The following is a 24,694-nucleotide window of genomic DNA, read 5'->3' as shown; positions in this document are numbered from 1 at the left end:
TGTTAAAATGGCGAAAATGGAACGCGAATTAAAACCTGCTGTACCTCATTCAGGTGCTTGTTAGTCTCATCCAGTTTTCCCTTGTGGTACAACACCACTCCCTGAAGAAGCTTCAGACGCAGGAATAGGACTTGCTCTTTCGCAGTGTTACCCTGTGAAAGCCAAGCACGTCAGCAACTTATTACAGTAAAGTCCTCAAAAGTCGCATCAGTCGGGACCATAACATTTAATATGATTTACGCGAAGTCTGAGTGCACATGGGGAGACAGGTCAAAACTACATTCCCATCACCAGCAAGCATTGGAATCGCATTGAATAATAGGAAATGAAATTCTTCTGCGCATGCAGTAACGGGTCAGGTTGTCATTTCCCACGATTCATTGCAGCCAGTAATTAATAATAATCCTCGCATTTGATATAGCGCCTTATCACGTCCTCTAAACGTCTCAAAGCGCTTCACAGAATTAACTGTAAAGTGAATTGACTGTATATTTTGTGGGCGAAACCTGGCAACCAATTGCGCACAGCGGTATCCCACAGACAGTCGTGGTTTGAAGTGACCAATTTATTATTATTAACCCCAGAAAAGCAATCCCCAAGTTACTAATAATCTTATTGCTAGGTGAACAGAGGCATGTGGAATAAGGAAACTTGCCTAACATTTCGCCCTGCCGGGAATCAAGCTCAGGTCTCTCACGTGCCCTCACTGAGCTATAGGACTCCACAATGCGGGAGTAATGGAGGATAGGGGAGTTACAAGTTAGAGGATGATTAATACAACTAGTGTAAAGAAATCTAAAGTGGTTTCAATAGGAAACTGAATGGGACTCGGGTGGATGTGAAAGATCCTATATTAAATGTGTTGTTGACGCCTTGATTCAAATTCTTGAAATGGTTCAATTTCTGAATAGACTGAAGTGTACAACAGTCAAAGTCACAAATGACATCCTCTCTATCTGTGACCAGGGCTCCCTCTGCCTCCTCGTCCTCCTGGATATCTCTGCCGCGTTCGAAACAGTCAACCACGCCATCCTTCTCAACCTCTTCCCTCATCCTCTTCCCTCACCCACCTTAGTGAGACCACACTCGCATGGTCCGAGTCCTACTTAACCAACCGCCTCCATTTCATTTTGACAAATGGTTTCTCCCTCCACCCGGTCACCTGTGGGGTACCCCAGTACTCCATTCTTGGCCCCCTTCTTTTCCTCAGCTATATGCTCCCTCTTGGCGATGTCATCTGCAGACATGTGGTAAACTTTCACATGTTTGCAGATCACACACAAATCTACTTGGCCTCCCCCAGCATCGATTCCAGGTCCGCCAATCTTCTATCAGCTTGTCTGGCAGACATCAGGCCCTGGATGAGTGCAAACTTCCTGCAGCTGAATGTGGACAAGACGGAAGCCTTGGCTCCTGTCAAACTCTTCATTCCTGCAGATCTGAATTCCTCAACCACCCTGTGCTTTCCCTCAGACTCACCAAGCCAGTGAACAATCTAGGCATCCGGTTTGACCCCCAGTTGTCCTTCCTCCCCCACATCCAGTTCTTGACCAGGACCACCTTCCTCCACCTCCACCACATTGCCAGGCTCCAACCATACCTTACCTCAAATGCAGCCGAAACCCTCGTGGATGCGTTTGTCACCTCCCCCTGGATTACTCAAACACACTCCTCGCCGGTTTCCCCAGCTCCACTATTCAAAAAATCCAGCTCATTCAGAACTCTGCTGCCCACATACTGACCCGGACCAAACTCCGTACCCCCATCTCACCAGTTCTGGCCAGGCTCCACTGGCTCCCCAGATTGACTTCAAGATCCTCACGCTCATATTCAAATCCATTTACTCCCTGGCACCTCCCTACTTCTCCGACCTTCTCACTTCACCACCTGGCATCTTCACTCGAGTCAGATGTCTGACACATACAGAAACCCATCACTCCATGCTTAAGAGTATCCAAACCAAGCTGAGAAGTCCATGCATCCCACCTGCACATGGAAATCCCAGATAGATTGTTGGAATGGAATGCGCACTCTCTCCCTGGAGGGACGCTCTCCTGCTTACCTAATTCCAGAAAGTATTAGGCGCAGGTTGGTTAGAGCCAAGAATTGGGGACCTCAGGACCTCCACTCAGCTAGAATCTAACCAGCTAAAACTGTAATGCTTGCCATTGATATCGCTGTCCACGTTTACCATGCTTAATGAAAAACAGTTGGAAAGCACCCCCCACACACTCCTTTAGGTTTCGGAGTAAAGGTAAACACAAACAAACTTTCAGATTGTAGAGTCGCTCCAGATTCTCTCCATAGCAGCTGTTTAGCCGCGTCTGAGCTCGCCTCAGTCGATCCTCTGCATCACGGAGACAGTCAAGTTGCTCCAAATGAACGTAACACCACACCACTTCCAGCTGCAGGACCGCATAGTTATCCACAATGGTCAGAATCTCAGAGCCACATTTTCTGCAAAAACATATCTGGTATTAACAGGGGCCACAGCAAAAGCAAGCTGCCCAATAGTCATGGTCAATTGGTGTCAAGAACGATTAGAATGATTAGATTCTCCCTAAGGGAAGACAATTAAAACAGATGGTACTTTCGAACCTACCTGTTTGGCCAACTCCCCCTTCTGCCTTGTTCGGCATCTGACCCCATCCTTCAAAATGTTCTGAAAGTCACTAAGTGCAAGTCCCACACTAGGCTGCGCAAGCCTATCACCACTGCCTTTGCCCGGCTCCCCTGGCTCCCCATCTCCTAGAGGATCCCCATCCCCAAAATAATAATAATAATCCTTGTATTTGATATAGCGCTTTTCACATTTTCTAAACATCTCAAAGCACTTCACAGAATAGACTGTAAAGTGAATTGACTGCATATTTGTGGGCGAAACGCAGCAGCCAATTGCACACAGCAATGTCCCACAAACAGTCGTGGATTGAAAATGACCAATTTATTATTGTTTTGTTTTGGAGAAATTATTATTAGGCATGTGGAGTAAGGAAACTTGCCCAAGGTTTCACCCTGAAATGGGTGAAAATGGGCCTAAAAATCATCTAACAAATCTAATAGAATTTTTCGATGAGGTAACGGAGAGGGTGGATGAAGGTAGTGCAGTTGATGTAATTTATATGGACTTTCAAAAGGCGTTTGACAAAGTACCACATGAAAGACTTGTAAGAAAGATAGAAGCCCATAGTATAAAAGGGACAGTGGCAGCTTGGATCCAGAACTGGCTGGGAGACAGATAGCAGAGAGTTGTGGTGAACGGCTGCTTTTCTGACTGGAGGGAAGTGTACAGTGGCGTCACCCAGGGATCGGTATTAGGACCATTGCTCTTCTTAATATACATAAATGATCTGGACGTGGGTATAGCAAGTACCATTTTCAAGTTTGCGGACAACACAAGGTTAGGTAGGGTAGTAAAGAGTGAGAAGGATAGCAGCCAACTGCAGGAAGACATAGACAGAATGGTCAAATGGGCAGAGATATGGCAGATGAATTTCAATGTGGAGAAATGTGAGGTAATGCATTTTGGAAGAAAGAATGAGGGGAGGCAATATAGGCTGGTAATACAATCTTAAGGGGGGGGTGAAAGAACAGAGAGACCTGGGGGTTCAGGTAAATGAATCCTTGAAGGTGGCAGGACAGGTAGATAAAGCTGTAAAAAGGGCATATGGGATACTAGGCTTTATAAATAGGGGCATAGAGTAAAAGAGTCAGGAGGTTATGATTAACCCATATAAACACTGGTTAGAATATATAAACCCATATAAACCCATAGAATATATAACCATATGAACACTGGTCAGTTAGAATACTGCGTCCAGTTCTGGGCACCACACTATAGGAAGGATGTTAAGGCATTGGAAAGGGTGCAGAGGAGATTTACGAGGATGGTACCAGGAATGAGGGACCTTGATTATGAGGAAAGGCACGAGAGGCTGGGATTATTCTCATTGGAGCAGAGAAGGTTACGAGGAGACTAAATGGAGGTCTTCAAAATCATATGGGGATTTGATAGGTTAGAAAGGGAAAAACTGTTTCCACTGGTGGGTGTGTCGGTGACTCGAGATCACAGATTTAAAATAGTATCTAAATGAAGCAGAGGGGAGGTGAGAAGAAATTTTTTCACGCAACGAGTTGTTCGAATCTGGAACGCATTGCCTGAAAGGGTGGTCGAGGCCGATTCGATAACAACTTTTAAAAACGCGGAATTTGAGGAGGCCAGGTTTACAGGGTTATGGGGAAAGGGCTGGGTAGTGGGATTGACATTAATTGCTCTATTGAAAGAGCAGGCACAGACTCGATGGGCCGAATGGCCTCTTTTTGTGTTGTATGATTCTATGATTCTATGATAATCATTCAACACATTAACGGCGACAAACGCTGAGCAAAACACACGCACCTCAAATCCCTTGACAAAATGTAAAGGATAAGCACAGAGCTCAAATTTATGACCCCAGGGTGGAATTTACCCCGACCAAAAATCAAACACAGATTTTGTACAAGAGCTTGTACTATCAAGCTTTGAATATTAAAGTGCAGACATCTTCTCAAGAAATTACTCTTGATGATCAATACATGAAAGCTGTTTTCCACTTGCCCCTTATTCTAATGATTAAAGTAAGTATGCATTTAAGGGTTGATTTGTTAAACAGACTGTATGATTAATAAATGAGTTATTTATTCCTTGGAATAATAGTCCGTCCACAAAATCTTTGTCTTCACATTTAAATCCCTTAATGTTCTTGCCCACCTTACTTGTGCGACCTCTCAAACGTTATCCAATGTGGCCGCAGCCTCCACTCAGCAGGCTTCAGCCTGTTCCATGCCCTCGCCCTATTCGCTCCACGATTGTCGAGCAGGCTTTCTGGGTATCTGCACCCACTCTCCGGAACTTCATGCCAGAGTCCCTTCAACTCGCCCCTTTTACTTGCCTCCTTCAAGGTTCACATCAAGACCTTCCTCTTTGAGTGCTTTCAGCCATTTTTCCCCCTCAACTCCACCTCCTCGGGAACGCCTCCCCTCAGCTCGGGTGAAAACTCTATTTGTACAGTATCATGGGACATCCTCCTGATGTGAAAGGCGCTACATAAATGTAAATTTGTATTGTATTGTTGCAGGTTATTGTTGTTCAACATCTTTCAACCAAATAAAGCTCATGGAGCATAAAATCATAGAATCTTACAGCACAGAATAAGGTAATTTGGTCCATCATGCCTGTGCCGGCTCTTTGAAAGAGCTACCCAATCGATCCCACTCTCCCACAGCCTTGCAATTTTTTTTTCTTTTCAAGAATATATCCAGAAACTCCCAATTACTTTCATCCCAATAACATAATCAAGGATCAAAGCCATCAGATAACATAGCTCCTTTCAGATACTGCCCCAGTGCTGTTAAAGCATTGACTATGTAGCTTGTCTCTGCCCTATTTCAAAGCACAAATGAGAGAAAGTATTTAAACGTATGATTACAGTGAAGAGAGTGTACAACAAAAACAATCACCCAAATTCTGCATCAGCATCCAATAGATACAGCAGTGCTGAAACATAATCTTTCTTCTTCATAAATGCTCTGCCCTTTTCATGCAATGTCATGGCTAGCACCAGTGCCTAGCAGGGAACAAAACACAAATGTTAAACTTGCTACAAGCTTGCTTGACAACAGAACAGATTAGAACAGTTTTTTTCTTATAATATTTAATTAAGTATTTAAAACAAGATAATTATCGCTTCTCCCCACATTTTTGGATGCCACCAAGTTACCTTACCGGCCTCAACTCAGACTTTAACAGCCCAGCCCACAGTCTGTGCTGGCTATTTGAAACAACAATCCATTCAGTCCCATTTATCTGCCTCTTCCCCCCCTCCCCCTCCCCTGATGCCCTGAAAATGAACAGTGATTCTATCTTGAGAAGGGCATTGTATATTTGAGCTCTATATATTCATATTAAAAATCTCCCTTTGCCAAGTACATCATCTCTGAGGAGATGCCTCTACCACAACAAAATCCATTTCCTGAACTACTGATCAGATAAAGTGGAATTCAGTGGGGGGAATGGACGAAAAGTCTAGTTCCCCCAAGGTGGTGAGCGATTCCCCACCCCAACACAAGAAGACAGCCATTTCATCCCCAAAGTGTAGTCGCCTCAAATCACCAGAAGCAGCTAAAACATCCTCACCAGTTGTCCCTTTAGTTCTAATCTTCAGATGACAAGAATGCACTTCACAGTTTAGGTTCTACTTTACAGTGAGAGGAGATGCCTATAAACCATATCTACATGAATCTTTTGCTTTCGAGCTAACCTGGGTCTTAACGAATAACATTATAAAGCACTTTATAATAATAATCCTTGCTTTTGATATAGCGCTTTTCAAGTCTTCTGGACGTCTCAAAGCGCTTCACAGAATAGACTGTAAAGTGTATTGACTATATATTTGTGGGCGAAACTTTAGATTATGTAAAATCATTTTGATTCCAAGCCCCAGCTCAGGTGCAAACCTTTAACTGTCCAGGACTTTGGAACGTCCTTCCGACATGAAAGGCACTATATAAATATAATTTGTTTTTGATGAAGCACATGTTGGCTGGGTATTGCAATGATAATCTTGTTGTAACAGAATTATTGTGCACTTGATAGCAGATGTACACATACATTTTAATTTAACAAAACCATGTGGCACTTAGTCCTATGCTGCAGAATTCAAAAAATGTGCCAATGATATACATTTTTTTGTCAATATAGGACATAAATACACGATTCAAACCACTTGCCTTTTTCTCCACAGCGGGGATTGGAATGGGCCGTCCTTTCTGATCTGCTACTTCTAAGTATGGAGCATTACTGAGATCCGTATTCTCACCTGCAAACAATTTATATTGAAAGAGTTGTTCAAAGCAACACATACTCCAGGAAGGCACTGACTTTAGTTTGTACCTCAGATCATCGATGACGGTCAATGTGGCCATCTGATCCCTCATCACCCTCTCCTCCCGCGTCCCACTCCCAACCTCTCCACCATCTTTTTTTTGACCTTGGAAAAAGTATCCACCCAAGTCCGTCACGAACAATCTCGGATCTCTTCTCACTCTGGGCTTCCACCCCAGCGATCCTGATGCTGCTATCAAGCTGCTAAACGATCGCATCTCTGCAACCTTCAACTCCCTTGCCCCCCTGAAATCCAGCTTTATCTCCAAATCTACCTCCTCCCCCTGGTTTGACAGCCATCTCCACTCCCTCAAAACTAAAACCCAGACGTTCGAGCGCAGATAGCACAAATCCAGCCTCACAAACCACCACAAGCTGTGGCTCAAGGATCTCCACAACTAACGCCACTCCCTCTCGCAGGCCAAATCTGTCTTTTACTCCAAAACCATATTGGAGGCCAAAAACAACTCAAAGGCAATGCACTCCACCATCCATCACCTCCCACACGCACCCCCCCCCCAAACCATCTACACCATCCCCTCCTTTCACCACAGCCCCTACCACTACTCCTTTGCTCTGATTACTCCCATCTCCCTCTCAACCACCATCTCCCAGATGAAGCCCACCACCTGCTGCCTAGACCTCCTCCCCACCCAGCTGCTGGCCGACACAGTCAACCAGTCCCTCTTCTCAGGTTCTGTTCCTCTCCGCCTTAAAACCACTGTCATCACTCCCCTCCTCAAAAAACCACCCTCGACTCCTTCAACCTCACAACCCATTTCCAACCTGCCAATCCTTGCCAAAGCTCTGGAATGCTTTGTCGCTAACCAGCTTTTTTTTCCTCTCCCTCCACCCACTCCTCGAGCCCCTGCAATCCGGTTTCCGCCCTGCCCATAGCACAGAGACGGCGCTTGTCAAGGTCACAAACAACGTCTTCTTTCTCTGTGACCAGGGCTTCCTCTGCTTCGCCTCCTGGACCTCTACGCCACGTTCGACACAGTCGATCATGCCATCTTCATCCACCGCCTCTCCTCCGTCATCCACCTCAGTGGGACCACACTAGCCTAGTGCCCTACCTAACAAACCGCCTTCACTTGATCTCCTCAAATAGTTTCTCCTCCCTCCACCGGCCAGTCACCTGTGGTGTACCCCAGGGTTCCATCCTTGGCCCCCTCCTCTTCCTCATCTATATGCTCCCTCTTGGCGATGTCAACCACAGACATGGGGTAAACGTCCACGTGTATGAGAGATGACACACAAAACTACTTCTCCAGCTGCAACTCCAGGTCCTCTGATGTTCTCTTGGCTTGTCTGGGGAACATCGGGGCCTGGATGAACGAGAACAAAAACTTCCTGCAACTCAACGTTGACAAGATGGAAGCCATGTTCATTGGCTCCGGTCAACGTCTTCTATCCTGCGGCTCTGACCTCCTCAACTTCCCCAGCCTACCCCTCAGACTTACTGAAGCAGTGTGCAACCTAGGCACAACCCACAGCTGTCCTGCCTTCCCCACATCCAGTCCCTGACCAGGTCTGCCTTCCTCCAACTCCTCTACATTGCCCGCCTCTGACCACACCTAACCTCAGACGAGGCAAAACACTCGTCCAGGCGTTCAACACCTCCCGACTTGACTTCTCAAATGCTCTCTTTCCCGGTCTCCCCAGCTCCACCATGCACAGGATCCAGTGGATCATAAAACTCCGCTGCCCGCATACTCACCCGCACTGAACTCCATACCCCCCATCACAACAGTTCTAGCCAGGCTCTACTGGCTCCTTACTACCAAATGGATCGATTGCTAGATCCTCTCACTCGTTTTCAAATCCCTTCATGATCTGGCATCTCCCTACCTCTCCGATCTGTTTATCCCCCAACCCACTGCCTCCGCTCAACAGGGTCCGGCCTTCTGCATTTCACTTGTGCCTCCATTCTACCGTTGATGGCCACGCTTTCAGCCACTACGCCCCAAAACTCTGGAACACTCTTCCTCTAAACCTCCGCCTTTCCCCACCTTCAGGTCATACCTGAAGACCTTCCCATTCGACTGTGCGTGCATACAGTCACGCCGCCACCCCCCCGCCCGGCTTGGTGTCATGCTCCGTCACTGTCAAGCGATCTGAAACACTACTCTGCGTGAGGGCTCTATATAAATGCAAGTTGTTGTTTTCTTTACTTCTATTCTCCACATCACTGCTGTTGAAAACATATGCATTTGACACTGCATCCCCACACGAGCGGAGTCTCCTTGAAATTGAACTGGCTCCAAGTTTGGCAACAGAATGTCAGAATTGAACCTACCCTTTGTGATGGTCTCAGTAATCATAGGACAAGAGGAGGCCATTCAGCCATTCGAGCCTGTTCCATCATTTTATTTGATCATGGCTGAGCCTGTCCTACCAAAAATCTATCAACCTCACTCTTGAAGGTGAATTCTCTCCCCCAAAAGGCCATCCATGGCCTTTTGGGGGAGAGAATTCCAGATTCCTACCACCCTTTGAGTGAAAACATGCTTCCTAATTTCACTCTTAAATAGTATGGTTCTAATTTTAAGACTATTCCTCCTGGTTTTGGATTCCCCAACCAGAGGAAATAGGCTCTCTGTATCTACCCTATCAAATCCCTTTATCATCTTAAATACCTCAATCAAATCACCCCTCAACCTTCTAAGCTCAAGGGGATACAATCCAAGTTTACACAGCCTTTCCTCGTAACTTAACCCCTTTAGGCCTGGTAACATTCTAGTGAACCTGTGCTGCACCCCCTCCAGAACCAATATATCTTTCCTGAGGTGTGATACCCAAACCTGAACGCAGTCTCCAGATGGGGTCTGACTAACGCTCTATACAAGTGAATCATTTCTTCCCTTTTGTATTCCAGGCCCCTTGAGGTAAAGGCCAACATTCCATTCACCTTTTTGATTACTTTTTGCACTTGGGAACTAGTTTTTAGTGATTGTAGATATGGACACCCAAATCTCTTTGCTCCTCCACCGTTCTTAATTTCTCCCCATCAAGAAAATATTCTATTTTTTGGGGGGGGCAGAGTGGATGACCTCCAAGTTTCCCTACATTGAACTCCATCTGCCACAGTTTTGCCCACTCACTTAATCTGTCTAAGTCCCTTTGTAACTTCCTACTCCCATCTACACAACTTACTGAGCCTCCTAGCTTACAACAACAACAAGATTCCATTTATAGAGTACCTTTCACGTCGGGAGGACGTCCCAAGGCGCTGTACAGTTGGGTCAGGACCCGAGCAGGGGGGAAATGGTCAGGGTGAGGGGAGGGAAGGGAGGGAGCGAGCAGGGGAGAAATGGTCAGGGTGAGGGGAGGGAAGGGAGGGAGCGAGCAGGGGGGAAATGGTCAGGGTGAGGGGAGGGAAAGGGAGGGAGCAAGGAAGGGGGAAATGGTCAGGGTGAGGGGAGGAAAGGGAGGGAGCGAGGAGGGGGTAGAGAGTCGAGAGGGGAGCTGAAGGCACGGTCAAAGAGAAAGGTCTTGAGACCGGCCTTGAAGGAGGAAAGGGAGGAGGCGGCGAAGGCACTGGGGGATAGAGTTCCAGAGCCGAGGGGCTGAGAGGCTGAAGGCCCGGCCACCGATGATAGGGCGGTTGGGGCAGGGAATGTGGAGCAGACTGGAGCCAGAGGAACGGAGGGTACGGGCGGGTAGGTAGGGGGATAGTAGGTCAGAGAGGTAGGAGGGAGCAAGGCCGTGAATGGCCTTGTAGGTGAGGATGAGGATCTTGAATTCGATCCTCTGGGGGATGGGGAACCAGTGGTGGCGAGCGAGGGTGGGAGTGATGTGGTCGTGAAGCCTGGTGCGGGACAATACACGAGCTGCAGAGTTCTGAATGACTTAGTGTCGTTTGCAAACTTGGATATAAAACTTTCTACTCCTTCATCCACATCATTTATATATATGGCGAATATCTGGGTACAGACCCCTGAGGGACACCACTTGTCACGTCCCGCCAATCAGAGAACGTTCCCTTTATCCCTACTCTCTGTTTCCTGCCTCCCAACCAATTACCAAGCTACATCACAAGGTTATCTCTGACTCCATGCGCTTCCATTTCGCTAATAATCTTTTGTGTGGAACCTTATCAAATGCCTTCTGAAAGTCCATATAAACAACATTCATAGACGCTCTCTTATCCACCATTTTAGTGACCTCCTCAAAAATTCAACCAGATTAGTCAGACCCGACCTACACTTCAAACCCAAGCTGACTCTCTTTGACTAGCTCATACCTGTCCAAGTGTTCAGTCCCTGATGATGGATTCCTGTATTTTCCCAATAAGCTGACAGGTCTGTAGTTTCCTAGTTTCTCCCTCCCTCCCTTCTAAATAAAGGATTGACATTCGCAATTTTCCAATCTAAGGGCACAATTCCCAAATCTAGTGAGCTTTGCAAAATTATGACAAATACATCTGCAATTTCCTCTCCTATTTCTTTTAACATCCTGGGGTGGAAACTATCTGGAGATTTGTCTATCATTTGTCTCATTATTTTCTCCATTACCTTCTTTTATTATATTAATTTTATTAATCATTTCTCTTTGGCGTATTTTTAGGTTCCCCTGTACGGCTGGTATTTTGTCCTCATCCTCTACTGTAAAAATGGTAGCAAAGTATTTATTTAACAAGTCAGCCATTTCCTTATTTTATAGTCTCACCTACATCTGTCTTTAACAGACCCACATTCCCCTTGAACATTCCATTTCTTTTAATATATTTATAAAAGCTTTTACTATTGGTTTTAGTATCCCTTGCACGTTTTTTCATACTCCTTTTTGCTCTTCTTATTACTTTCGTTGAATCCCTTTGTTGTCTTTTGTAGTTTTCCCACTCCCCTGCATTCACACTTTTTATTGTATTTGAGTAAGCCTTTTCTTTTAGCTTGATAGTCTCTAACCTCTTTTGTTCACCATGGTTGCTTAACTACAGTTTGGGCTTTTGCATTTTAGGGGTATGTACTTGTTCTGTATTGTATCAAATACTTTTTTTGAATATTTCCCATTGTTCACCTGCAGGTTTACCACTTATGGTCAATATATTTCTCATCCCATCAAAGTTTGCCTTACTCAAATTTAAAACCTTGGTTTGGGACTCTCCCTTCTCCCTCTCAAATCCAATGTCAAATTCAATCATATTATGATCACTATTTGCAAGATGTTCCATTACTGTCAGATTGTTAACTAGTTCTAGCTCATTACTCGTCACCAAATCCAGTATGGCTTGTTCTTTTGTTGATTCTAAAACATATTGTTGCAAAAAACTGTCCTGAATACATTCTAGAAATTCATTGCCTTTACTACCCGAGGTGACCTGCTTTCTAGTCTATGTGAAAATTAAAATCTCCCATTATAACCACATTACCTTTGCTACATGCTTCCCTGATCTCCGTATTTATACATCACAACTCTCTGGAGATCTGTGGACTACTCCCAACAGAGCCTTACCTCCTTTGCTGTTTCTTAATTCCAGCGTTTCCACGACCTGATCGCCTTTACTGAAATCTTTCCTTTCCACTGTTGTAATAGTGTCTTTTATCAATATTGCTACTCCTCCTCCTTTCCCAATATCCCTGCCTTTTCTAAAGATCTTATAACCTGGAATATTTAGCTCCCAGTCCTGTCCAGCTTGTAACCAAGTCTCTGTAATGGCTACTACATCATACCTTTTAAGCTGAATGTGTGCTTCTAACTCATTTGTTTTATTTCTTATGCTACGTGCATTTGTATACATAACTCTTATTTGGGTAACTGTCCCTAACATGCCTATTTGCCCTGACGATGTTCTTCTGATACTTATTGACTCGTTAAACCTTTTGTGATAACTTCCTATTAGCTTTATCTTTCCTATAGTACTTATGCTATATTTATCACTGTTTGTATTCTGACCGCTGCTCTCATCCTCACCTTATGTTTTGGTGTCCACCCGACCCCTCTCGCCACCCCTCCCTTACTGGTTTAAAGCTTTTTCTACAGTCCTATTTATCTTTTTCACTAGTAACTTGGTCCCAGCCCTGTTCAGGTGCAGCCCAATCCAGTAGTACAGCTGATTCCTGACCCAGTACTGCAGCCAGTGACCTATGAAATGGAACCCCTCTTTCGCACACCACTCCTTTCAGCCACACATTCATTTTCCTGATCTGTTTATCTCTGGGCCAATTTGCACATGGCTCAGGTAGAATCCGGCGATTACCACCTTCGAGGTCCTTTTTTTAAATTTAATCCCTAGCTCTTGATACTCCCTTAGCAGGACCTCCTTTTTGCTCTTTCCTGTGTCATTGGTTCCCGTATAGATAACAACTGCAGGTTCTTTCCCCTCCCTTTCCAAGTTCCTTTCCAGTTGCTTTGAAATATCCCTTACCCTGGCATCAGCAAGACAACACACCCTCCTGAACTCTTGATCTCGACTGCAGAGGATACTCTCGATCCCCTTATTTCATCCTCTATATCTACAAAGTTTCTGTTCTGCTCCTCCCCCGCTTGCATTGTCTTCTGCTCTAGTTTGGTTTGCATTCAGGCCTCCTTCCCCACAGACATCTCTCCCTCATCGAATTAGCAAGTACACTGTACCTGCTGGACAGAACCAGTGCCTCCTTCTCTGCCTCTACTAAATAAATGCTACCCTGCCATCTATCAATCTCACACTCTTCTTCCTGTACCTCTCTATGTGACGTGGTTATGTTCTGAAGTAAACTGTCCAAATATTCTTTCCCCTCCCTTATGCGTCGGATTGTCTCTAACACATACTCCAGATCAAAAACCCTGAGCCAGAGTGACTCAAGACACGGGCACTTCTCACAGTTGTGACCATCAGGGACAGTCTTACTGTCCACAAATTCCCAAACACTGCTGCTTTGACACACTGCTTGTGTTGCCATTATCCCTTCCACCTTCTAGTACGGTTCCTGAGCTAGGCAGTTCCACAGTACTTCAGGGCACTGTTCATAGAATCATACAGCACAGACGGAGACCATTCGGCCCATCATGTCTGTGCCAGCTCTTTGAAAAGAGCATCCAATTCAACTATTTTAAATCAGTGTCCTCGGGTTACCAACCCACCCACCAGTGGAAACAGTTTCTCCTTGTTCACCCTATCAAATCCCTTCATAATTTTGAAAACTTCTATTAAGTCTTCTCTTAACCTTTGCTGCTACAAGGAGAATAATCCTAGCTTCTCTATCCTCTCTGATAACTGAAGTCTCTCATTCCTGGTACCATCCTGGTAAATCTCCTTTGCACCCTCTCCAATGCCTTGACATCCTCCTATCGTGGTGCCCAGAACTGAACCCAGTCTCTAGCTGAGGCCTAACCAGGGTTTTATAAAGGTTCATCATAACTTCCTGACTTTTGCATTCTATGCCCCTATTTATAAAGCTTAGTATCCCATATGCTTTTTTAACAGCTTTATCTACCTGTCCTGCCACCTTCAAAGATTTACTTATATGAACCCTCAGGTCTCTCTGTTCCTTCACCCCCTTTAAGATTGTACCATCAGTTTATATTGCCTCTCCTCATTCTTCTGCCCAAAATGCTTCACTTCGCACTCCACATTAAACTTCATCTACCACGTGTCTGCCCATTTTACCAATCTGTCTATGTCCTCTTGCAGTCTGCTACTATCCTCCTCACTGTTTACTACTTTTCTTAACTTAGTATTATCTGCAAACGTGGAAATTGTACTCCCTATACCCAAGTCCAGGTCATTTATATAGATCAAAAACAGCAATGGTCCCAATACAGACTCCTGGGGACACACTGCACACTTCGCTCCAGTCAGAAAAACAACCGTTCACCACAACTCTCTGCTTTCTGTCTCCCAGCCAGTTCTGTATCCATGCTGCCACTGTCCCTTTAACACCGTGGGCTTCTATTTTGCTTACAAGTCTCCTTTGTGGCACTTTATCAAATGCCTTTTGAAAATCCATATAAACTACATCAACTGCACTACCTTCATCCACCCTCTCCGTTACTTCATCAAAAAACTCTTATCAGGTTTGTTAGACATGTTTTGCCTTTAACAAATCTGTGTTGGCTGTCCTTTATTAACCCATATTTTTCTAAGTGAAAATTTATTTTGTCCCGGTTTATAGTCTCTAGAAGTTTCCCCACTACTGACGTTAGGCTGACTGACCTGTAGTTCCCGGGTTTATTCCTTTGCCCCTTTTTGTACAGAGAAGTAATATTTGCTACCCTCCAATCCGCTGGCACCACTCTAGTGTCCAAGTAGGATTGAAGGATTGTGGGCAGAGCCTCCATTATTTCCACCCTTACCTGTAGCTCGGTGGTTAGAGCACTCGCTTTGCAAATGAGAGACCTAAGTTCAATTCCAGGCAGGGCGAAACCTTGGGCAAGTTTCCTTACTCCACACGCCTATAATAATCCCTCCAAAACCAAAAATAATAAATTGGTCATTTTCAATCCATGACTGTTTGTGGAGCATTGCTGCCGCGTTCGCCCACAAATATACAGTCAATTCACTTTACAGTATATTCTGTGAAGCACTTTGGGATGTCTAGAAGACGTGAAAAGCGCTATATCAAATGCAAGGATTATTATTATTATTATTACCTCCCTCAGTAACCTAGGATGCATCCTGTCCGGACCGGGTGACTTATCTACCTTGAGCACCGACAACCTTTTTAGTACCGTCTCTCGGTTTATTCTTATCTTATCCAATTTCTCTACCCTCTCCTCTGATACTGTGGCATTGGCTGCATCCTACTCTTTTGTGAAGACAGATGCAAAGTACTCATTGTGTACATCAGCCATGTCCTCTGCCTGCACAAGAAGATTTCCTCTTTGATCCCTAATTGGATCCACCCTACCTTTGACTAACCTTTTATTCTGTATATGCTTATAAAATACCTTAGGGTTCCCTTTTATGTTACCCACTAGTCTTTTCTCATACAATCTCTTTGCCCCTTTTATTTACTTTTTCAGTTCTCCTCTGTATTTTCTACATTCTATTTGATTATCTTCTGTATGTTGGACCTGACATTTATCATAAGCTTCCTTTCTGTTGTTTTTTAATCCCAATTTCCTTATTCATCAAGGGAGCTTTGGATGCCCTACCTTTCCCCTTTTTGGGAATGTATTTGTTCTGCCCTTGAACTATATCCTCCTTGAATGCTTCCCGTTACTCATTAGCTGTTTTACCTGCCAATCTTTCTTTCCAGTCCACCTTGGCTAGGTCCCTTTATAACTCACTGAAATTAGCCCTCTTCTAGTTGAGTAACTTCACCTTTAATTCCTCCTTGTCCCTTTCCATAAGTACTCTAAACCTAATGGTGTTGTGGTCATTGTTGTCCAGATGCACTCGTACTGAAACAAAGGGAAGAGTGTCAATCAGCCCAAATCATTCCCCAGAACTAGATCCAGCACTGCTTCCTTCCTTGTTGTGCTGAAACATACTGATCCAGAAAGTTATTCTGCATACATTTCAGGAATCCTTCGCCATCCTTGCCCTTTACACTGTTATTTTGCCAGTCTATGTTAGGATAATTGAAGTCTCCCATTATTGCTACTCTATTGGTTTTGCACCTTTCTGAAATCTGCTTGCAGATTTGCTCATCTATCTCCTTCCCACTATCTGGTGGACTATAGCATACACCTGACAGAGTAACATCTCCTTTTCTGCTCCTTAATGCTTACAAAATAGATTCTGTTTTTGGACCCACTAGCACATCGTCCCTTTCCAAGGTTGTAACTGTGTCTTTAATCAATATTGCCACCCCCCCTCCTTTTTTTCCTTCCCTAGCCCTCCTTAATACATTGTAGGCAGGAATATTTAGCTCCCATTCCTGCCCTTGTTTGAGTAAGGTGTCCGTTATTGCCACCACATCATAACCCCATGTGGCAACTTGAGCCTGCAGCTCACCAATAATAATCCTTGCATTTGATATAGCACTTTTCACATCTTCTAGACGCCTCAAAGCGCTTCACAAAATATACTGTCACAGAATATATTTGTCACACTCTGTGCATTTACCCACATGCACTCCAAGATCGACTTTCTTTGTTCTGCATTTCTCCCCCGTCTAATCCCTCCTTTTTCTGGATTACATTGCTATTCGTCTCTCCCAGTCCCCTATGTAACTTGTTTGTCCTCATTAATGCTACATCCTGATTCCCTTCCCTCCTCGAAATTAGTTTAAACCCTTCCCTACAGCACTAGTTAACCTCCCTACGAGGGACATTGGTCCCAGCCCTATTCAGGTGTAACCCATCCATCTTGTACAGGTCCCACCTGCCCCAGAATTGGTCCCAATGATCCAGTAACCTCCTTTCTGCACCATTTCTCCAGCCATGCATTCATGTGTTTGATCCTGCTGTTTTGATACTCACTTGCACGAGGTACTGAGAGTAATCCAGAGATCACCACCTTTGAGGTCCTACAATTTAGCTTTTTCCCTAGCTTCTGATACTACAATTTAGCTTTTTCCCTAGCTTCTGATACTCTCCCTGTAGGATCTCAGCTCTTTTTTCTCTACGTCATGGATCCCAACACGGGTCACGACTTCTGATGTTCCCCTTCCCCCTGTCGAACGTTTTGCACCCATTCCGTGATGCATTCAACTCTGGCACCAGGGAGGCAACATACCATGCGAGAGTCACGTCTTTGGTTGCAGAAACGCCTGTCTACTCCTTTCACCATTGTGTCCCCAATGACAATTACAATGACACTCTTCCCTGTATCTCCTGTGCATCCATTTGCTTTCGACTCCCCTCCCCAGAGGTGTCATCACCATGGCCGGTATTCAGTACAGAGAACTGGTTTGTGAATGCCACTCTCTCAGGGGATTTCTGCCCCCTCTTCCTACCATGCCAGGTGATCACCACTCACTCTCCTTCTGAACCCTCTGCAGCTGTGGGGTGACCACCTCCTGAAACGCTCGATCCATGAACTCTTCAGCCTCCCATATGCTATGTAGTAACACCAGCCTCAGCCTCTCCTAGAAACTCTGAGCACAAGCGCGAGCAGCCAGAGGCACTTCCTGCACACATGTCTGTCCAGGGCACACAAAGCATCCTGGAGTTCCCACACCGCACACATTGTTCATGCAAATGGTCTCAGCTGCCCTGCCATATTCCCAGACATTTTTATATTATTTTAAAATAAATATTATACACTTTATAATTCAGCACCTCTTTTCCCCCTCTGCATCGAATTACCACTCTCACCAAATTCCTTAACTGAATTCTCACTCTGTTCCACTTCACTCAGTTCCCTCCTCACGCTGCTGGGATCTCTGCTCAAGGGATGACAGCACAGCCATCCTGGCTCAACGGCAAGACTTAGAAGGGCAGACCAGTCACTGGGGGCAAGGAATCATCCCGCTCAGCTCCTGATAACCCTGCAAGCCAAAGCCCTAACAGGAAGGGTGGTCCTAGCTGGACAAGTAGCGGGAAAGCTACTACGGGATAATGCCATCCACCTGACCGCTCGCTCCCGGTCCCCGCGTGCGCACTATGGCTGCCGCTTTGACCCGAGCCCCCTCACCCCCTCCCTCCCGCCCCCCTCCTCTCTCCCCCCAAACCCTCCCCCCTCTGCATCTCTCCCGCTCTCTCCTCCTCTCTCTCCGTCCCTCTCGTCTTCTATCCCCACTTGACCCTCCCACAACCTCCCTCTGCTCCAGCCTGGGAATCCTCCGCCGGGCTCACCGTGGCACTCGGCGTTGGCTGTCCAGCAGCAGCCACACCGACTGCCCCATTCCCCACCACACTCGCCACCCACCCCGGACACAGACCCGGGGAGTCAACCTCTCCTCCCTCATCCCCATTCCCCCCACCCTGCCTCACAACCTGGACCCCCCTCCCCTCCCACACACCCTTCTGTCAACCGCTCCCTCCACATCGGACTGCAAAATGTCCGCTCCCTCTGCAACAAGGCCCTGGTCATCAACGATCTCATCCTTGATGAGAACGTTGATATCATGGCCTTAACAGAAACCTGGCTCACCCCAGGCGACACCTTCCCCCTCACGGAGGCCACGCCACCCGGCTACACCTCCCACCACATCCCCCGCCCCAACCGCCGTGGCGGTGGTGTTGCCCTTATCTCAAGGACACCACTTGCCCTATCCCCCTACTCCTCTGGCTCTTTCCCCTCCTTTGAGCACCTCACCCTCTCCCACCCCTCATTCCTCTCCCTTAAAATCCTCCTCCTCTACCGGCCCCCTAAAACCTCTCCCACCTTCATCTCTGACATTTCAACACTCCTCACATCTCTTTGCCTCTGCTCCGATCGCCTCATCATCCTGGGCGACTTTAACCTACACTTCACCCCCTCCTGCTCCATCTCCACAGACTTCTCTTCCCTGCTCTCCTCACTCAACCTCTCCTTACACATAAACTCCCCCACTCACAGTCACGGCCACCCACTCGATTTGGTGATCACCCGGGGCCTCAGTGTCTCGGATGTCACTATTACCGACAAGGCCATCTCTGACCACTACTTCATCTCCTTCACCACCTCCACCCCCCTCCCCACCTCCACCAGACCCACCACCATCTTCTACCGCCCTTGGAAGAAGTTACCCCCACAATCCCTAACCGATGCCTTGGAGTCCTCTGAACTCCTCTCCCTCTGGCCTTCAACCCTCACCGACCCCTCTTCTCCTCTCTCCCTCCTCCACAATACCCTCTCCTCCACACTCGATACTCTTGCCCCCATCACTTCCCGCACTGTCTCCTACTCCCGCTCCTCCCCCTGGTACACCACCCACCTCCGCTCACTGAAAAGCCAGGTGCGGGCTGCTGAACGCACCTGTGTCAAATCTGGCCTAACGGTCCACCGACAAATCTGGCTGGACCTCCTCAAAATTTACCGCTCCACTCTAGCCTCGGCCAAGTCGTCCTTCTACTCCAGGATAATCCTGGAGGCGAAGAACAACCCCAGGCTACTGTTTTCCACCACAACCCGACTCCTCCGTCCCCCCGCCACCCCGCGCAGGTCATCTCCTCCAACCTTCACTGCGAGGAGATGCTGGATTTCCTTGAATCCAAGATCAAGGGAATCCGCTCCGCGGTCACTTCCCCTCCAACTTCCACCCACCACCCACCCCTTCCCTCCCACACTCCGACTCCTACCCATCCTCCCCTACACACCTTCGTACCCGTTTCCCCACCCTCTGTCACTGAACTCATCCTATCCCTAAAACCAACCACCTGCTCCCTTGACCCCATCCCCACTCCACTCCTTATCTCCCAGCTCCACTTTCTTGCCCCACATATCACTGACATCATCAACCTGTCCCTCTCCTCTGGCTCTGTCCCCATTCCATTAAAAACTGCCATCATCACGCCCACCCTGAAAAAACCCTCCCTTGATGCGTCGCAGCTATCAAGCTACCGGCCCATCTCCAACCTCCCCTTTCTCTCCAAGGTCTTGGAAAGAGTTGTCGCCTCCCAACTGCGCTCTTTCCTTTCCACCCATTCTCTTTTCGAACCCCTTCAGTCAGGTTTCCGTGCTGCCCATAGCACAGAAACTGCCCTGGTCAAGGTCACCAATGATATCCTGACCATCTGTGACCAGGGCTCCCTCTGTCTCCTCGTCCTCCTCGACCTATCGGCAGCATTCGATACGGTCGACCACGCTATCCTACTCCACCGCTTGTCCTCCCACCTCAACCTTCAAGGCACTGTCCTTGAATGGTTTAGGTCGTACCTTTCTCACCGTCTTCACTTTGTCTCGACGAATGGCTTCTCCTCCACCCCCCGCACTGTCTCATGTGGTGTCCCTCAGGGCTCTGTCCTCGGTCCCCTCCTCTTCACCCTCTATATGCTCCCCCTTGGTGACATCATCCGCAGACATGGGTTAACTTCCACATGTATGCGGATGACACCCAACTCTACCTTTCCTCCTCTACTCTCAACTCCACGACCACCGATGTCCTGACAGCTGCCTGTCCGACATCGAGTCCTGGACGAGAGACAACTTTCTTCAGCTCAACGTGCGAAAAACCGAGGCCCTCCTGATTGGCTCACGTCAGCGCCTCCGCACCTCAGGCGCTGACACCATCAGCATCCAAGGCTGCACTCTCCACCTCTCAAAGCCAGTCAGGAACCTCGGCGTTTTGTTCGACCCTGAGCTGTCCTTTCTCCCTCACATCCGCACCACAACTGGCACCGCCTTCCATCACCTCCGGAACATCGCCAGACTACGGCACTACCTCACCCCTCACGCTGCTGAAACCCTGGTTCACGCCTTTGTCACCTCAAGGCTGGACTATGGGAACTCTCTCCTCGCCGGCCTTCCCGCCACCTCCCTCCACAAGCTGCAGGTCATTCAGAACTCTGCAGCTCGTGTACTGTCCCGCACCAGGCTTCGGGACCACATCACTCCCACCCTCGCTCGCCTCCACTGGCTCCCCATCCCCCAGAGGATTGATTTCAAGATCCTCATCCTCACCTACAAGGCCATTCACGGCCTTGCTCCCTCCTACCTCTCCAACCTACTATCCCCCTACCTACCTGCCCGTACCCTCCGTTCCTCTGGCTCCGGTCTGCTCCACGTCCCCCGCCCCAACCGCCCTACCATCGGTGGTCGGGCCTTCAGCCTCTCAGCCCCAGGCTCTGGAACTCCATCCCCCAGTGCCTTCGCCTTGCTTCCTCCCTTTCCTCCTTCAAGGCCGGTCTCAAAACCTTTCTCTTTGACCGAGCCTTCAGCTCCCCTCTCGACTCTCTTCCCCTCCTCGCTCCCTCCCTTCCCTCCCCTCACCCTGACCATTTCCTCCCCCCTCGCTCCCTCCCTTCCCTCCCCTCACCCTGACCATTTCCCCCCTGCTCGGGTCATGACCCAACTGTGCAGCGCCTTGGGACGTCCTCCTGACGTGAAAGGCGCTTTATAAATGGAATCTTGTTGTTGTTGTTGAAAGCTTGCCAGACAGTGTTTTCATTGGCAAGCTATGTGGTTTTAGCTGGTTAGACTCTAGCAGTACCCGAACGCACACTCCGAAGACCTCAAGTCTTGGCTCTTGCCACCCTGTGCCTAATACTTTCTGGAATTAGTTAACAATAGAATACACAATTATATTTGTATAATGCCTTTCAGGTTGGGAGGAGGTCCCAAGGCGCTGGATGCATAATCAGGATTCATTTCTTCAGGGAGAGAGTGCATATTCCATTTCGATAATTATCTCTGAAATTTCCACGTGTAGGTGGGATGCGTCGAATTTTCTGTTGGTTGGATACGCTTAAGCATGATGATGGGTTTCTGCGTGTGTCAGACACCCGCTGACCCCAAAAAAACAATATATGGGTGGAGGAACACAGTGGTCTGTACTGAATTGAGTTTTATGCTCTGAATGTTGTCTTTCAGTTCCTAAACCACCATATAATGAGAGATCACAACATGGAGTATCAAAGAATGTCAGATGCCATTCAGTGAAGATGGTCTATCAACTGAAACCACCAATGTTAATTAGTGATACCATGATACTAAGATTGTACAATTCTAGGATCATTTGGTGGCTTAGGAACTGGAGCACATTAATAGGGCTGATTACAAAACCCATGGGTTGGAGTTAAGCGATCCTCTGGTTCACACTTATATAAAGCTCTAGCGACTAGGGTATATTGCCAAATAATAATAATCCTCACACCTGATACTGCGCCTTATCACGTCATATGATGCCTCATAGAACTTCACAGGATATACTGTAAAGTCGACTGACTGTGTATTTTGTGGGCGAAACGCGGCAATAAACTTACCGTGTTGAGCTAAGAGCTCAGCTCCCTTCCTCGTCCTAGATATTTTGGCTTTTGACTCTTCTCGCTCTCTTATCTCCTCTTTGAAAAATGTCTCCTGCTCTCTAGCTTCCTCTTGAGTGACTGTGGTTTGCATGACCATAACGGTTGAATTATTTTTCACGTTCTGCTCAGCGAGGGATTGATCTGTAAAGACACGGGCACATTTCTATAAGACTGGTACTTTTAGGATAGTGATTCAAAACACAGAGCCACCGATCATCAGGTCACAGGTTTAATTTCTCCTAATCATGCAAAACATCTGACCTCAACCAATCCCCACTTTAAAGGAAAAGAAGGGAAAACAGAAAGCACTCATTTTCTTTTTAGTTAAAGAAAGAGCTGTGTCGGTGTCTCATCAGGGAACCATAAAATTAGATGCTGCGTTATATAACAAAGGGAGTCCACAGGGAAACAAAATAGTAAAAGGTCCTGCTTTTGGGTCAACAGACGTGTAACGTACATCCAATATTTACAGGTCCCCCTCAAGTCTCATGTAAAGAGTCCACGGGTTTACTACTTTATTAGGTTATAGTTTATGTTATAACATGGTCAGACTGCCTTTATGTATTCATTTTCAATAAATTTTTAATCATAAGCACCAACTCAGCCCACAGACATCGAGCCGAGAGCCACTCTGCTGGCTGCAAAGGACCCTCTGTGAAATGAGATCACTCTTTCAAAGAGTTTGCGCAGACATGATGGGCTTTCTACTATCTATAAAAATGTCTATGGTTCTACAAGCTGGGAAGGTGTCAGTCCAGCTCTTGGACACAGGCCCAGAGCAGCAAAATATCCTTAAGCCAATCTCATTTGTGAGGCCAAAGAGTATATCCAACGTGGGAATTTAAACATTATACAATAGTGTAGTTGAAACTTCTCCATTCCCCACTTCCCTGCGATGCCCTCCACTGTAAAGCTCTCCAAGATATTCTCTGTAACAACAACAACTTACATTTATACAGCGCCCTTCACCCAGGCCAGTGTCTCGGAAGCTTAACAGTGGTGCAGCCTGACTCCAAGCTGGGGGTGGGGTGGGTAAGCGACTATAAGCACTGTCAAAAACGAAGGTTTTCAGGCTGGACTTGAAAAAGGGGAGAGGCAGAGGGATTGAGGGAGAATGTTACAGAGTTTCGGGGAGTCGTAGCTGAAGGCACGACCTTCAACGGTGGAGCAGAGGGTGCGAGGGATAAGCAGGAGGCCGGTGCCAGTTGAGAGGAGGGTGGTGCATTGGGGAGTGAGGTCGGAGAGGTAGGGTGGTGCCAGGGAATGAAGGGATTTGAACACGAGTGTAAGGATTGGAAGGATTGGGGAATAGAGTTCCAAAGCTTTGGGTGTAGTGGCTAAAAGCCTGGCCGCCAATGGTGGAGTGGAGGACGCAAAGGACAAGCAGAAAGTCAGAACCAGCTCTGAGGGGAGCCAGCGGATAGTGGAGTGAGGAGAAAGCAGATTAGAAAGGTAGGCAAGTGCCAGGGCATGAAGGGATTTGTAGACGAGTGTGAGGACCCATTGCATGCACAAGATGTGCCATGTGGGAACTCCAGGATGCTTTGTGTGCCCTGGACAAACACATGTGCAGGAAGTGCCTCTGGCTGCTCAAGCTTGAGGAGAGGCTGGTGTCACAACATAACATACTGGAGGCTGAAGAGTTCATGGATTGAATGTTTCATGAGGTTGTCACTCTACAGTCACAGAGGGTTCAGAAGGGGAGTGAGTCGGTGGGTGACCACCCGGCATGGTAGGAAGAGGGAACGGGCAGTGCAGAAATCTCCTGAGAGTGTGGCACTCACAAACTGGTTTTCTGTACTGAATACTGGCCATGGTGATGGGAGTCAAAAGCAAATGGATGCACAGGGGGGACAGGGAAGAGTGTCAACACAATTGTCATTGGGGACATAATGGTGAAAGGAGTAGACAGGCGTTTCTGCAACCAAAGACAGGACTCTCGCATGGTATGTTGCCTCCCTGGTGAAGACATCACGGAATGGGTGCAAAATGTTCGACAGGGGGAAGGGG

The 24,694-nt window shown here is 47.1% G+C and overlaps 1 protein-coding gene across 1 annotated transcript in view; it reads right to left on the bottom strand.

The window, feature by feature from the left end:
- LOC103190494 (NEDD8 ultimate buster 1-like) overlaps nt 1–24,694 on the bottom strand; it is a 59,148-nt gene that overhangs the window by 12,613 nt on the left and 21,841 nt on the right. The window contains exons 6-10 of the mRNA XM_042331889.1: nt 22,643–22,825; nt 6,769–6,857; nt 5,500–5,606; nt 2,271–2,457; nt 45–152 (exon numbers count right to left, since the gene is read on the bottom strand). Of these exons, the coding sequence (XP_042187823.1) occupies nt 45–152; nt 2,271–2,457; nt 5,500–5,606; nt 6,769–6,857; nt 22,643–22,825 (674 nt within the window). The remainder of the gene's footprint in view (nt 1–44; nt 153–2,270; nt 2,458–5,499; nt 5,607–6,768; nt 6,858–22,642; nt 22,826–24,694) is intronic.

The sequence above is a fragment of the Callorhinchus milii genome, unplaced genomic scaffold, assembly GCF_018977255.1.
Source record: "Callorhinchus milii isolate IMCB2004 unplaced genomic scaffold, IMCB_Cmil_1.0 Scaffold2, whole genome shotgun sequence".
Taxonomy (NCBI): domain Eukaryota; kingdom Metazoa; phylum Chordata; class Chondrichthyes; order Chimaeriformes; family Callorhinchidae; genus Callorhinchus; species Callorhinchus milii.
This window is presented reverse-complemented; position numbering and strand designations above follow the sequence as displayed.